General features: G+C 50.4%; 1 protein-coding gene across 2 annotated transcripts in view; it reads left to right on the top strand.

The window, feature by feature from the left end:
- The first annotated feature begins 2,504 nt into the window (after positions 1 to 2,504).
- The window catches only part of Fbxl18 (F-box and leucine rich repeat protein 18), a 23,087-nt gene continuing 9,872 nt past the window's right edge, over positions 2,505 to 15,719 (top strand). Inside the window, exons 1-3 of one of the 2 annotated variants that reach the window (XM_031338597.1) lie at positions 2,505 to 2,690; positions 6,680 to 6,886; positions 8,583 to 10,126. In XM_031338597.1, coding sequence (XP_031194457.1) covers positions 6,683 to 6,886; positions 8,583 to 10,126 — 1,748 coding nt within the window. In that variant the 5' untranslated portion in view covers positions 2,505 to 2,690; positions 6,680 to 6,682. Of the gene's footprint in view, positions 2,691 to 6,679; positions 6,887 to 8,582; positions 10,149 to 15,719 lie in introns of both variants that reach the window. The other variant, XM_031338598.1, reaches the window with a different exon arrangement.

The raw sequence follows: 15,719 nt of genomic DNA, 5'->3' as shown, positions 1-15,719 counted from the left end.
TTTTGGTTTTTTGAGACAGGGTTTCTCGCGTGTGGTTTCTTTTATAGTGGACTTTTATAAAAAGCTAAATTAATTTAGCAGATCTTTTATTTCTGACTTTTTGGTTCTTTATTTTTAGTTTGTATAAATATTATTTGGGCTAATACATCTCGGGACCATGCTCAAGGTCATGGAAATGGCAAATATGTAGCCAAGGCCAATGCAGCTGTCCGGGAGTAGGGGACTGAGAAGTGTCTAAGCAGATACAAAATGGAGGCAGACAAGATGGCATTACCTTAGTCACTTCAAGACAATCCACTATTCGCATGTGAAGATCAGATGACAATTTTATTTTCTCCTTCTACTTTTCTGTGGGTTCTGAGCCACCTTGGCAGCCCAACTCTCTTTTTCTTTTTTTTCTTTTTCTCTTTTTCAGTTTGTAAGATACTCTAAGACCTCTATCACTGGTATCCACCCGAGCCAGTGATATCTTTGTAGTGTATCACAGACTTGGCTTTTCTCGGAATGTCCTTGAGTTGGAATCCAGCCCCACATTGGGAGCCTTTTCTGAATAGTTTCCTTTGTTGCATAATGAGCCTCCAAGTTTGATGGCACAAGTCTGTGACTCCGGCACTTGGGAAGCAGAGGCAGGAGGAGCTGGAGTTTCAGGTCAGGCTAAGCTTTATGATACCCTAGCTCAAAAAAAAAAAAAAAAAAAAAAAAAAAAAATCTGGAAAGGGCTTGCAAGACTGCTCAGTGAGGAAAGGCATCTGCCATGCAAGCTGAATGATTTGACGCAGCCTCTAAAAACCATGGCCAAAAAGGAAAACTGACTCCTAGGTCTATCTTCTAACATTCACATGTGCTTCTTGCCACATGCACCTATACGTATCACACACAGGCACACACACGCAAACGCATGCACAAACACACACTAAGTAAAATAAGAAACGTCATTAAAAATTAAAAAGGAAGAAACAGTTCTGTGTTGATGGCCGTAGTGGGAGATGGGGAAGGGAAGTACATTTGTGGCAGTCTTTATCTAGCACAGTGAGAACCAGCTGACTTCGAGCGATCAGGCTCGCTCAGGGGCCCCGCCCACCCCTTTCTGCGGCTTCCTAATGCTCATAGGTTTTCTCCTCTCTGTACTAGATAACAATGCTGAACTGAAGGGTTTAAGCAGGGACTCCTAACTCGGCTTTCATACTGTGTTCATAATTTTATTTTAATTATGTGTCCCAAGGAGTTAGAAAGGGTGTATCAGTTCTCCTATTAGTTCAGGCTGTCCTGAAATACACACTATGTAGACCAGGCTGGCTTCAAAATCATTATATAGCCTAGGATAACCTTGAACTGCAGGTTCTCACTGCCTCCACTTTTTGAGTCCTGAGATTGCTTCCGTTTGGTTTGGTTTATGTAGTGTTGGGGGCGAAATCCTGGGTTATGAACCTGCTGGACGAGCACTCAACTGAACGATAGACCTAGCTCCTTTTAAACTATTATCTTAATTTTAAAACACCTGGCCTTCCCTCCTTTCTCTTTCTCTGTGTGCACTCGAGCAAGGGCATGTGTGCGTGGCCAGGTGCAGACATAGACATCAGAGAGCAGCTTCCAGGAGTCAGCTTTCTCCTTCTGGCATGTGGGTCCTCGGGATCAAACTCACTTCAGGTGGTCATTCGGAAACAAGCAATTTTCCCTAATGAGTCATTTCACCAGCTCTAGTAAACCATTTTTAACTAGAAACACTGTGGAAAAATGTATTATTCATTTATTAAACAAATATTTATTCAGTGTTATGACATGCAAAGAACAGTACCAGTAGAGTCTCTGTTTAGTTATGGGGTTAAAGCAGGGCGCTTACTTAGCACGCATGAAGCCTTAGGTTCAATCCCAGTAGTGTTAAAGGACAAAAACCAAAATAAAAAAAATACGGGGCTGGAGAGATGGCTCAGCGGTTAAGAGCGCCGACTGCTCTTCCAAAAGTCCTGAGTTCAATTCCCAGCAAACACATGGTGGCTCATAATCATCTGTAATGGGATCTGATGCCCTCTTCTGATGTGTCTGAAGACAGCTACAACGTACTCACATGCACAAAATAAATAAATAAATCTTTAAAAAGATATAGTGGCCTAGACATAGATGGGAGGCAGAGGCAGGCGGATTTCTGTGACTTCAAGGCCAGCCTGGGCTTTATAGCTAATTCCAGGACATCCAGGGTTACACAGAGAGACCTTGTCTCAAAACAAGCAAAAAAAGGCATAGCTAGTCAGACGATGCAAAGAGCTACTGAGAGTAACAACGCAAGATGAGGGGCAAATTCAAGATCGTGTGCACATGAAGTTGCTATGGCTATACAGGATACCTGAGCGCTGTAACAGATGACTTGGAGCGCAGTGTGTAGCGCGAAGGGCAAATGCAAAGGCTTGGAGCAGGACGCATGTTGGGGTGACAGAAGGAAACTGCGGAGGTAGCTTAGAGATTAGTCATTTGTGACCTTCTGGACGCCTCTGAACCCTGATAGTACTTTATGCCACACCCAACATGGCGACGGCACCTGGTCCATCCGGGCGCAAGCGGAAGTACGTATAGGCGTGCGCCGCAGCCACGCCCCTTACCGGGATCTCTGTGGAGCTGTGGCCGCGCCGGCTTCGAGCATCCCTGGCAGGCTGGGGGACTGCGAGGCTGCAGCTCCGGCGGCCAGCTCCGGAGAGGTATGACCTGCACCTCCAGCGCGTGCGGCTGGAGTCCCCTCGGTGCTTCCCTCCCGACCTTGGCCTTATTCCGAGGCCCATCCTTGCCCTCTCCTACCCTTCTCCCAGGCCCTCTCTTCTTCTGACCCCATCTGTTCCCAGGCTCACAATCCCGATGGTCAGAATGGACCCTTTCACGTGGCCTGCTGAGTTTCCAGGCCTTCCCCTCCACCCCCTCACCGTATGTATGTGTGTGTTGGCTCTGCTCTCGCAGCTATGGGACGTTGTCCCTTCAGCTCGTGTTTTTTAGGTGTTTTACACTGTAGCCCAGTCTGGCCTGGAGCTCAGTGTGCAGCCCAGGCTGGTTTTGAACGTACAGCAGTCTTTCTGTTGTAGCCTTTGTAATGCTGGGGTTACAGGTGTGCATCATCACGCAGGGTTTTATGCGCAGCAAAGGGTGGAACCCAGGGCTTCGTGCCTGCAACTCTACTAACTCATTCCCATTCCCAGCCCCTGCTTCTTTTTTTCTGTCAGCTTAAGTACAGCCCACTTCTTTCTGGAGTCTACTTGTGATGTGCGGGAGTGTGATAGGGCGTCGGACTGACCCCAGACTTTGTGATCTAGGTCAGCTGGAGAATCCTACTGCGCCTTGTTAGGGGTGTGCAGTATTTTCTCTGCAGGCAACAGTATGAGGCCGTGGCGGGGGTTGGGGGAGCATCTGGCTGCTTCCCTGTTGCCTTCCTCCCAATCTGAGTTATATTTGTTCTTTCCTAGGACTTGGACTTGGGGGCACATCTATTTATCGTATAGGTGTGTGTGAATTCTTGAGTACAGGCATGTGCATGTCATGGTGTACATATGGAAGTCAGAAGACCACTCTTGGGAGTTCGTTGTTAACCTTTCACCTTCTTTATATTACTTTTTTTTTTTAAGATTTATTTATTATGTGTAAGTACACTGTAGCTTTCTTCAGATGCACCAGAAGAGGGTGTCAGATCTCATTACGGGTGGTTGTGAGCCACCATGTGGTTGCTGGAATTTGAACCCAGGACCTCTGGAATAGTAGTCAGTGCTCTTAACTGCTGAGCCATCTCTCCAGCCCCCTATATTACTTATTTTTAAGTATGTGTATGTATGTGTGTATGTATGTATAACTGTGTGTGGGTATGTGCACATGAATGCAGGTGTCTGAGGAGACCAGAGGATCACATGCACCTGGTGTTGGAGTTATACGTGGCTATCAGCCTCCCCATTGTGGGTGTTGGGAACCGAACTCAAGTCCTCTGAAATTCAGAGTAGTACTAAATCATCTCTTTGGCATCTGCCTTTCCCCCAGTTGAGGCAGGATTGCTCTTGATGGTGCAGACTCCTTGATGGTGCTGGCTTCTGAGCTTTTGGCTGATGTTCCCATCTCCTCCTCTTGACTTTGCTTTAGCAATGTTAGGATGGCAGATGTGGGTCACTGCATCCAGCATTTTATGTGGGTCCCAGGGTTTGAACTTGGGTCATCGGGTTTTCAGGACAAGCTCCCTTGCTCACATAGCCGTCTTGCTAGTCTCTGTGCACACTTTTAAGTCTTAGGAGTCTCCTTGCATTTATCCAGTGAGATTTACAAGTGTTTTCCAGAGTAGATGGGACATGGATATGAGGTCCATGACTGGGGTCTGTCGGAAGCTTCTTTTCATTTGAAGAAAATGGCTCAGAAGTGTCACCTTGCTGGGCAGTGGTGGTGCACGCCTTTAATCCCAGCACTTAAGAGGCAGAGGCAGGTGGATCTCTGAGTTTGAGGCCAGTCTGGTCTACAGAATGAGTTCCAGGACAGCCAGGGCTACACAGAGGAACCCTGTCTGGAAAAAAAAAGTGTCTCCTTGGTTGACAGTAGAGAGAGGTGATAGAAAGTTATGTATCCAGCAAGAGGAGTTCCAGGATAATATTGCTGCATTAGTAGCTCTCAATGACTTCTAGGTGCTAGGAATTAGATTAGATATGTCTGCTCATGTGGTCCTATGGAGTTCTGACTCAAAAGCTCCTCCATTCCTTGAGTGGCAACATAGCCAGCTAGTAAGGTTTGAGTCTTTGAGATTATATCTTACTATGGTGCCTAGGCTGTTGTCAAGTTTACAGGCTCAAGCTGTCTTCCTGCCTCGGCCTCTTAAGTAGCAGGGGCTGTAGACATAGGCCCCAAATCAATGTTGGGTGTCCATAAACACTCTCTACCTTAGAAAGTTTTTTGTTATTTTGTTTTTCGAGACAGGGTTTCTCTGTATAGCCCTGGCTATCCTGGAACTCACTCTGTAGACCAGGCTGGCCTCAAACTCAGAATTCCTCCTGCCTCTTCCTCCCAAGCGCTGGGATTAAAGGCCTGCACCACCACCGCCCGGCTGCAGCCATCCTCTCTCCAGCCCTTCCACCTTACCTTTTGAGACAGGGTCTCTTTGAACCTCAGTGATTCTGCTAGGCTGGCAGTCCAGGCACCTTCAGGGATCCTTCTGTGTCCACGTCCCTATTGCTAGGACTGCAGCTGCAAGCTGCCACTCTGGGCTTTTAACAAGGGTCCAGGGCAGCCAGGGCTATACAGAGAAACCCTGTCTTGAAAACGCCCCCCCCCCCCCAAAAAAAACCCAAACAAACAAAAAACAACAACAAAAAAACAAGGGTTCTGCTGGTCTAAACTCAGGTGTTAGTACTTGAATGGCAAGTGCTGCACTAGTAAGGCATCTCCCAAGACCAAAAGACTACCAGTTCAAAGTCACACTGCCACACTGCCACCAAAGCCCAGGCTGCAGACTCAGGAGGGAGGAGGTTGTTGGAAACATTAAAGGTAGATCTTCTCTTTTTCTGTTTGGATTGGTTGGGAGGACGGCTGATCAAGCCAGCCTTTACTTTGTGATCCTGCCTCAGTCTCCTAGGTGTAGGATTACAGGTGTGTGGTGCACAGGGGAAATTCTCAATGTAACAACACAGGGTCTAGTGAAGAAGAGAACAGCTGGGGTTGGGGATGAAAGCAGAGCTTTGGGCTCAGATGGAGAAGGATCCACATGGAAGAGTGGAAACTGTGTGTCCCAGGGGCAGTGCTTGAGTCAACCTGGTGACTCTGTGTTTGTGTGCATGCATGCATGTGTGTGTGTGTGTGTGTGTGTGTGTGTGTGTGTGTGCAACTCTCTCTCTCTCTCTCTCTCTCTCACACACACACACACACACACACACTTTCTCTGTTTCTCTCTTTCCTCAGAAACACACACAGATGTAAAAAAAAAAACAAAAGAGAAAATTCAGTATAGCCTGAACCTGTGGAAACTGCTCAGTGTCTTGTGTAATTCTTGCTGCTATTTGGGTAAATGCCTGGGAAGCAGAGTGGCAGAGGAGTGGGCTGAGGTGCCAGGGCCTGTGTGCGCTGTATGCTGGGCCTGGTGGAACGTTCCTCTGATCCCAGCTCAAGGGAGGTGGAGAGAGGAGGATCAGGAGTCCAGGGTCATCTTTGGCTAGTTTGGTCAGTTTCAGCTACGTGAGACACTGTCAGGAAGGAAGGGAGGGAGGGAGGGAGAAGGGAAGGAAGGAAGGAAAGGAGAGAGAGAAAGAGGGAGGGAGGAAGGAAGGATGGAAAGGGAGTAGAGTGATTATGGGAAGGTAGGCATGGTGGTGCATGTGTATATCCCCAGAACCATGTCCAAGCTCAGGCTGGGCTACATATCGAGCTCAAGGACAGCCTGGGCTACAAAGCAAGCTCTGTCTTAACACCTGGGAAAAGCCAGAACCCTCGGGCCTTGGCTGAAAATGGCCATCAGTTGATCTTTCTCACCTTGTCTTCTGGTTTGCAGCTCTAAGAGGGGATTCTAGGGAACTCTGTGTTCTCTGCGGCTCAGTGAATAGCTGGTAAAACTTCTCTGCTGAGGGGGTGGGATCCTCCTGTCCCCGAATCCCCAGTACTGAGGTCAAACTCCAATCCTTCTGCCTGTCCACCTGGCCTCTAGTGGCTGACCCACTCTCCCTCTGTTGTCCCTCACTTCTAGGACATGTCCAATGATGATGAGGCAGCAGCAGAGGCAGCAGGTGACACCCACCTGCTTGGCTTCTCTGATGAGATCCTCCTACACATCCTGAGCCATGTCCCCAGCACGGACCTGGTTCTCAGTGTGCGGCACACGTGCAGGAAACTGGCAGCCCTGTGCCTGGACAAGAGCCTGGTGCACACTGTGCTGTTACAGAAGGACTACCAGGTGAGGCAGGGTGGGTGGGAAGGTGAGATCAACCAGGCACCACCTTCTGGGGCCAGTGCAGGCCCTGATGTTTGCACAAAAGACTGTAGCTGGGAATGGCCTTCAGGATACACTGAGTGACAGAGCCAGGGTGGAAGAGGGTAGGTGGCGTGCCCCATGTGGGGGTGGGGGGTAAGGGATAGTGCATGTGGGTGGAGTTCTGGGAGGGAGGGAGCCTGGGCCTCAAATGCAGGGATCAGTGAGAGGCCTTCCAGGTAGGCTCCTCAGGATGAAGTTGCTTCTTTTTCTTTTTTCTTTTTTTTGTTTTTGTTTTTGTTTTTTTGTTTTTTTTTTGAGACAGGGTTTCTCTGTGTAGCCTTGGCTGTCCTGGAACTCACTCTGTAGACCAGGCTGGCCTCAAACTCAGAAATCCACCTGCCTCTGCCTCCCAAGTGCTGGGATTAAAGACGTGCGCCACCACCGCCTGGCTGTGCAGCTGTTTCACCACAGGGCAGACTGTGGAAGGTCATTGTGGAGTGTCAAAGTAGATGGATGGCACAGTAGACATTGTTGCAGAAGGGCTGTCTGCCATTGCTCAGGGCTGAAGTCTCTGATCAACTGAGACATAAACCTGCCATGGTAGGACACATATGTAGTCCCAGCACTCAGGAGGCTGAGGCAAGATGGTCATGGCTCAGACCAGGTTAGTCACAAACAAAGAAACAGATAGGTGTGCCCGTGTGCCTGATGGTGACATATGCCTATAATCCCAGCACCCAGGAGTTGAGGCCAAACTGGTCTACAGAGTTCCAGGTCAGCCAAGGCTACACAGTGAGACAATGTCTTTAAAAAAATACAATAGCATGCTGTGTAATGGTGGCCCAGCCACTATGGAGGCAGAGGCAGGCAGATTTCTGAGTTCGAGGCCAGCCTGGCCTACAGAGTGAGTTCCAGGACAGCCAGAGCTACACAGAGAAGCTCTGTCTCAAAAACAAACAAAAATTATAGCTTTAAAAAGCTAGCTATTTTTAGATGTGTGTGTGTGTGCCCCTGTGTGAGTTCTTGTGCCCAGAGGCCAGAGGCATCAATGTTTCCTGGCTCTGGAGTTACAGGCAGTTGTGAACCAAGTGATGTGAGTGCTGGGAACTGGACTCAGGTTCTTTGGAAGGGCAATGCATACCACTGAGCCATCTCTCCATCCCCAATTATAGCTTTTAGCAAGCAACTGCTTTTCTTTCTCTTTATTTTTTTTTTTACTTTTATTTATTTATTTTTATTTTTATTTTTTTTGTTTTCTAAGACAGGGTTTCTCTGTGTAGCCCTGGCTGTCCTGGAACTCCCTCTGTAGACCAGACTGGTCTCAAACTCAGAAATCCACCTGCCTCTGCCTCCCAAGTGCTGGGATGAAAGACGTGCGCCACCACCACCCGCTTGTTTTTCTTTTTGAAACAAGAGTCTTGATGAGTACTCCAGGCTATGCTGGAACTCTGAAGCCCAAATGGCTACTAAACTTGTAATGCTCCTGTCTCATCCTCCCAAGTGTTGGAATGACTGGTACGTGCCACCAGGGCCTGTGAACAGCTTCCCGGGAGCAGGACTCTCTTGACTGCTGCCAGTGATAGGTGTCTGGAAGAGCAAGGGTGGGCCACTCTCCTCTGAATGGGAGTGGGAAGTAGCCAGGGACACCTGTCTCTCCTGCCCTGTCTCCATTCTGCAGGCCACTGAGGAGAAGGTGAAGCAGCTGGTGAAGGAGATTGGCCGAGAGATCCATCAGCTGAACATGGCAGGCTGCTATTGGTTGTCTGGCTCCACCATCGAGCATGTAGCCCGCTGTCATAGCCTGGTGAAGGTGAACTTGTCAGGTTGCCACCTTACCTCACTGCGCCTGTCCAAGGTGCTCTCGGCCCTGCAGCACCTGCGCTCACTGGCCATTGATGTGAGCCCCGGCTTTGATGCTAGCCAGCTGAGCAGTGAGTGCAAGGCCACGCTGAGCCGTGTGCAAGAGCTCAAGCAGACCCTCTTCACGCCATCCTATGGTGTGGTGCCCTGCTGTGCCAGCCTGCAGAAGCTGCTGCTCTACTTCGAGATCCTGGACCGTACCCGTGAGGGTGCTGTCCTCTCGGGCCAGCTCATGGTGGGCCAGAGCAATGTGCCCCACTACCAGAACCTGCGTGTCTTCTATGCACGCCTGGCCCCTGGCTACATCAACCAGGAGGTGGTGAGACTCTACCTCGCTGTGCTCAGCGACCGCACGCCTGAGAACCTGCATGCCTTCCTCATTTCCGTTCCTGGGAGTTTTGCAGAGAGTGGGGCCACCAAAAACCTGCTGGACTCCATGGCCCGCAACGTGGCCCTGGATGCACTGCAGCTGCCCAAGTCCTGGCTGAATGGCTCCACCCTCCTCCAGCATATGAAATTCAACAATCCCTTCTACTTCAGCTTTAGCCGGTGTACGCTGTCAGGCGGTCACCTGATCCAGCGGCTCATCAATGGGGGGAAGGACCTGCGCAGCCTGGCCAGCCTCAACCTCAGCGGCTGTGTGCATTGCCTGTCTGCGGACTCGTTGCTGCGGAAGGCAGAGGACGACATTGACAGCAGCATCCTGGAGACTCTGGTGGAGTCCTGCTGCAACCTGCACCACCTCAATCTCTCAGCAGCCCATCACCACAGCTCCGACGGCCTGGGCCGCCACCTCTGCCAGCTCCTGGCTCGGCTCTGCCACCTGCGTTCCCTGTCCCTGCCTGTCTGCTCTGTGGCTGACTCAGCACCCAGGCCTGACCGTGCACCCGCCCCGCCGGCCATGCATGCAGTACCCCGAGGATTTGGCAAGAAGGTGCGCATTGGGGTGCAGACCTGTCCCAACCCCTTTGTGGGCCAGTCGGCCCCACAGCCTGCCTCTGTGTTCTGGTCTCTGCTGAAGAAGCTCCCATATCTGGAGCACCTGGAACTGATCGGGTCCAATTTCTCCTCAGCCATGCCCCGCAATGAGCCTGCCATCCGCAACTCCCTCCCACCCTGCAGTCGGGCACAGAACGTGGGGGACTCAGAGGTAGCCGCCATTGGCCAGCTGACCTTCCTGCGGCACCTGACACTAGCCCAACTGCCAGGCATGCTGACAGGCTCTGGACTCGTGAGCATTGGCTTACAGTGCCAGCACTTGCAGTCTCTGTCGCTGGCCAACCTGGGCATGATGGGGAAGGTGGTGTACATGCCTGCTCTTGCCGACATGCTGAAGTACTGCAAGCGGCTGAAGGACCTGAGGTGAGGGGCTGAAGGACCTGAGGTGAGGGGCTGAAGGACCTGAGGTGAGGGGTTGAAGGATTTGAGGTGAGGGGCTGAGGTTCTGAGGACCTGAGATTCTGAGGACCTGAGGTGAGGGACTGAGGTGTTGAGGGGCTGAGGACCTGAGGTGTAAAGAGTAGAAGACCTCAGACTTCTCTGGGGCTTCTGGGATTTGCAGGTGGTATCTGCCCGTCAAGGTGGAACTTAGAGCCAACACAGGCCTGTCCTGGAGATCAGAGGCAGGAGGAACCTTAGTGTCTGCAGGGAATGGCTTCAGGAAACTAGGGTCATGGCAGTTAGCAGAGACATGGGGGGTGGGGAATCCTGATCATAGGTCTGTCTCATCTCACATGAGCCCCTGCTGCGTTTATTCCGTGTAGTGCTGCTTCATCTACAACCTTATGGTCTTTAGGTTTATTTACTTTTATTTTTACATGTGTGTGTTTTGACTGTGTGCATGTCTGAGGTACCACATATGTGCAGTGCCTGCAGAGGCCAGAAGAGAATGATGGATCCCCTGGAACTGGAGTTATAGAAGGTTGTGAGCCACCATGTGGGTGCTGGGAACCAAACCTGGGTCCATTGGAACAGCAGCCAGTGCTCTAACCATTGAGCTATCTCTCCAGATCTGTGCCCCATTTTCCCCTGCTCCCTACCCCCTGTTTTTTTGTTTGTTTGTTTGTTTGTTTGTTTGTTTTTCCACCCTGGAACTTATATATACCAGGCTGGCTTTGGATTCACAGATTCCCATGTTTCTGCCTCCTGAGTGCTGGGATTAAAGGTGTACTTCACTATACTTAGCCCCAAATTTTATCATTATTAGCATGTGGGGGTAGATGTGCCACATGTGGAGACCAGAAGGCAAATGGGTGGGGTTGGTTCTGTCCTCCCACCTTTACATGGGTTCTGAGGGTTGACTGTAGCCATTAGACTTCTCCAGCGCATGCTCTTACCTAACTCTGTGCCACCTCACTCTTCCACACCTTACTTCCTCAGACAAGACCTCTCACTGAACCTGAAGCTGGTCATTTTGGCTGGTCAGTGACTTCCTGGGGGTTAGAGGCATGTGTAGCCTGCCTGGGTCTTACGTGGTTGCTGGGGATTCAAACTTTTTTGTTGTTGTTGTTTTTTCGAGACAGGGTTTCTCTGTGTAGCTCTGGCTGTCCTAGAACTCACTCTGTAGACCAGGCTGGCCTCGAACTCAGAAATCCACCTGCCTCTGCCTCCCAAGTGCTGGGATTAAAGGCGTGCCCCACCACTGCCTGGCCTCAAACTTGTTTTTTAATACTTGCTAGAAAGCAAGCACTCTTACCCACTGAACCCCTCACAGTGACCCTCGGAGCGTGTGTAGCAGTTGGCTAGGGACTTCAGGACTAGGGTATACTGGACGTCTGATAGCGTGTGTCCTGAGTTCCAGAGCAGCTTGGGTTGTATTAGCAAGACAAAGCACGGAGCAGATGACAGTGACCCAAACCTCCTTGATTCAGAGCTGCCAGGGCACTGCAGGAGGCAGGAGGGGACAGGGAGATGGGCCAACAGGGGCAGGCAGAGGAGAGCTGGGGGTTTCAGCTGGGAACTGCTGCTACTGGTGCCCTGTGGAAACGAGCAGGCAGGCTGTGCAAACAGATTATCTCAGGAACTCAGACATATTGGAGTGGTGGCCTTCAGGCGGGTGGCAGGACCCATCCTGGAAAGTGGGGAGAAATAAAGCACACAGGCCTCGAAGGTCCCTGCCATGGCCCTTGTCCTTGATCATCACAGGTTCAAGACCTGCCTGGGACAGTGAGTCTGAGCCCAGCCTGGGCAACTTAGCAAGACCCTGTCTTGAAACAGAATCTTTAAGAAAGGCTTGAGGATATAGCTTGGTGGCAGAGTATTTAACACACCCAAGATTCTGGGTTTAATTCCTAGTACAAAACTTACTGGTGTTTGCAGAGCCTGAGCACACTGTAAAGTACAGGGATTACCATCGTCACCCAGTGCTTAGAGAAGAGTTTAGGACTACTTGGGAGGCAGAGGCAGGTGGATCTCAGCGACCTTGAGGCCATCCTGGTTTAGGGAGTTCCAAGCCAACCAGGACTACATAAGACCCTGTATCAATAACCTTTTTAAAAAACAGAGCAAGGGCTGGGCAGTGGTGGGGCACGCCTTTAGTCCCAGCACTTGGGAGGCAGAGGCAGGCGGATTTCTGAGTTCGAGGCCAGCCTGGTCTACAGAGTGAGTTCCAGGACAGAGAAACCCTATCTTGGGAAAAAACAAAACAAAAAGAGGACTCTTGTTTTCTTTTGTGGTAGTTCTGCACATTGAACATGGAACATAGGTTTTGTTCTTCTACCACTGAGCCACACCCCAGCCCCTCACTGGGGGATTCTCAGCAGGTGTTCTACCACTGAGCCACACCTTTTAGTCCTTGGATTTGAGATAGGTTCTCTCTAGCCCAAGATGGTCTCTAACTGATGGTTTGTTTGTTTGTTTGTTTGTTTGTTTGTTTGTTTTCAAGACAGGGTTTCTCTGTATAGCCCTGGCTGTCCTGGAACTCACTCTGTAGACCAGGCTGGCCTTGAACTCAGAATAACTGATGATCTTCTTACCTCATCTGTAATTCAGGCCCGCACCCCCACAAACAGTGAGGGCCCAGTGAGAGGAAGCAAAGTGCTCCACCACTGAGCTCTGTCTCCTCTCTCTCTTTAAGCAAGTTGCTTGGGCTTATTTTGAACTCTGTCATCCAGGAGGGCATTGAACTCCTCCTGATCCTCCTACCTCAATCCCCAGAGCATCTAGGATCACAGGTGTGGCCCATCAGTTTAAGTTGTAAGCATTCCTGTTTTCTTCTGTGACAGTCTCATGTGCCCTAGGCTGGCCTCATAACTCTCCGTGTAGCTGAGGATGACAAACTTCTGGTTGTCTTGCCTCTGCATCTCTGTTGTGGGAGGATAGTGTGCCTCACCATACTAGGTTTATGAAGGACATATATATATACTCCTGCTTCTGGGTAGGCAAGAAGCAGTAGGACTTAAGGACTCTTGGTGGCTGGGTGGAGGCTCCAGTGAGCTCTGGAAGTCATCCCTTAGCCTATCGGGTCTTGTCCGCTGCTGTCGCTCTCTCTGGTGTGGTTACTGCTGCTTTGGTGCCTGACTTATTTAGGGTCTCTATTACTGTGATGAAACACCCTGATCAGCATCAGTCCAGGGATGGGACCACCAATCACTAATTTAAAAAGCAAAAAAAAAAAGCCCTGCAGGTTTATCTGCTTACAGCTAGATCTTATGGAGGCATCTTCTCAAGTGTGGTTCTTCCTCTCAGATGACCCTAACTTGTGTGAAGTTGACATAGAACTAGCCAACATGGGCTGTGCTAAGGGCCTGGCCGGAAGCTGACCTTTCCCCCACAACATCCACAGATGCTGATGTCGAATCAGAAGCAGGAAGCATCTCACCTGTCAATCCAAGCCAGAGCTTCCCTTTGGCTTCAGGACCCACAAGAGAGGGCGGAGGGAGGACAGGGTGGATCCTGTGTGTCTCGCTGTTCCCCTCCTGGCTTCAGCAGGACAGGAAGCCTGCTGGTCCTGGGCTGCTCACTTCCATAGCTGCCTGGCTAGCCTGTGGGCTCTGCGTTCTCCTCAGAGCACAGCCATGCTGAGGTTGCGTGGGTCCAAAGCCTCTGTGTTTTCTACCGGGTCTGGTCACCTACCCTGCTTCTCCCGCTTGACCCACAGCCCAGGCTGTCTCGGTAGATAGGGCTGGTATCCATGCCTGGGTATCCGTGGGCATGGGTCCTGTGCCTTCCTTCTATACTTGCCCTAGGAACCTGCCTGTGGGCTTTCCTGTTCCCCGAGTTTAGAGGTCCCAGTCAGTTGATTACGGTGGCACATGCACTAATTGTGGCGCCCAAGTGTGACAGACACCGAAAAGAAAGCAGAAGGAAATGGAGGTGCTATGACCATAGGGAGTAGTCCCCACCTCTAGAGGCTAAGGCTGGGGGTTTACCTTGAGTTCAAGGTCAGCCCGGGCTAGAATAAGACCCTGTCTTCAAAAAGCAACAACAGCTCCCACCCCAACAAACAAACAAAAACCCAACCAGATATAGAGACTGCATGTCTGCTTGACATCCCAGCATTCTGCGGATAGAGGCAGTTCAGGGTTATCCTTGGCTTCATAGTGACTTTGAAGCCACCCTGGGCTACACAGACCCTATGTTAGCAACAACAAAAAACAAGACAGATGTTAAGCCTTGGGCTCGGCTCTGAATTAGTGGAAACTTTGTAGCTGTAGCGGCAAACTCCAGCAGCTGCCCTCCTCCCTCTCACATCTGCCTTCCGCATTTCCCAGGCGCACAGATGGATGCCTTCCTCTCTGGCTGCATCCGTTTCTCCCTGTAGTCACCGGGGCCTCCCTCCGTTTCCTCTGCTTCCTTTGTGGTATCTCACACCTTTGTCTTCCTGTTCCTGGCCTGTCACACCTCTGGCCTTTCCTGAAGCCACAGTTAGCGCATGCATGGTCATTGTCGTGTTAGAGAGAGCCTGCAGCTCAGTGAATAGAGGGAGGGCTTCCATCCTCAGTACCAAATATACTGGGTGTGCTAACATACCTGCAAAGCCAGCATTGGGGGATGGGCAGAGGGGGAGGATCCGAAGTTCAAGGTAATGCTTAGTTAGCTGCATAGTTTGGGCCAGCCTGGGCTGTATGAGACTATCTTGTCTCAAAAAAAGAAAAAGAAAAGAAAGAGAAGGAAGAGAAGATGGATCAGAGGGTACGTTTGGCGGATGACCCCTCTGCTGGCCACCACTGTTGCCTACTTCTTTTGGTTTTATAAATTCAAGGAAGCCAGGGGAGCCTTTCAGTCTTTCAGAGCCAAGATCTTTCTAGATCATGCTCTCCTGCTGCCCTGCCCCAACCCCTGTGTTTGTTTTCCATCTGTCCATCAAACCTTGTGTGTGTGTGTGTTTTTTTTAAAGATTTATTTATTTTATATATGTGAGTACACTGTACTCAGAAGAGGGCATTGGATCTCATTAGAGATGGTTGTGAGCCACCATGTGGTTGCTGGGAATTGAACTCAGGATCTCTGGAAGAGCAGCCAGTGAGTGCTCTTAACCACTGAGCCTCCTCTTCAGATCCAAACCTTGTGTTTTTGCCTTAGGCCTGGTGGTAAACACCTATAATCCCACCTCTCAGGAAGCTGAACTAGGAAGATTGAGTTCCAGGCCATGCTGGACTGTGTACTGGTTTGTTCCTCAAAACTAGCATCCTCTCCAGAGGCAGGACTGTATGTGCATCATGGGAGTCCTGCAGGACTGGATAAATTTGTCTTGTAGGTCCTCCCAAGAGCTTGATCACAGTTCTTGTGATACCTCTGCCTTGGCTCCAGCCTGTGCCTGCAGCCATAGAACCGTCTGCTGTGCAAGGTACTGCCTGTTCTGAACAAGCCCAGGCTTCCAGAACACAGCCAAATGGCCCCATTCCTCTGGATTGCTGCCGTGTAAGGCAGGCGAGCCCAGAGATGCTGCAGCAGGTGGCAGGAGCTAGCTATAGGTTCAGGAGGCTTTATTTGCTCTGGACTTGCTTCCTGAGGT

The sequence above is a fragment of the Mastomys coucha genome, unplaced genomic scaffold (genome assembly GCF_008632895.1).
Source record: "Mastomys coucha isolate ucsf_1 unplaced genomic scaffold, UCSF_Mcou_1 pScaffold22, whole genome shotgun sequence".
Taxonomy (NCBI): Eukaryota; Metazoa; Chordata; class Mammalia; order Rodentia; family Muridae; genus Mastomys; species Mastomys coucha.
Note: the sequence above shows the minus strand (reverse complement) of the source record. Positions and strands in the feature narration are given on the sequence as shown.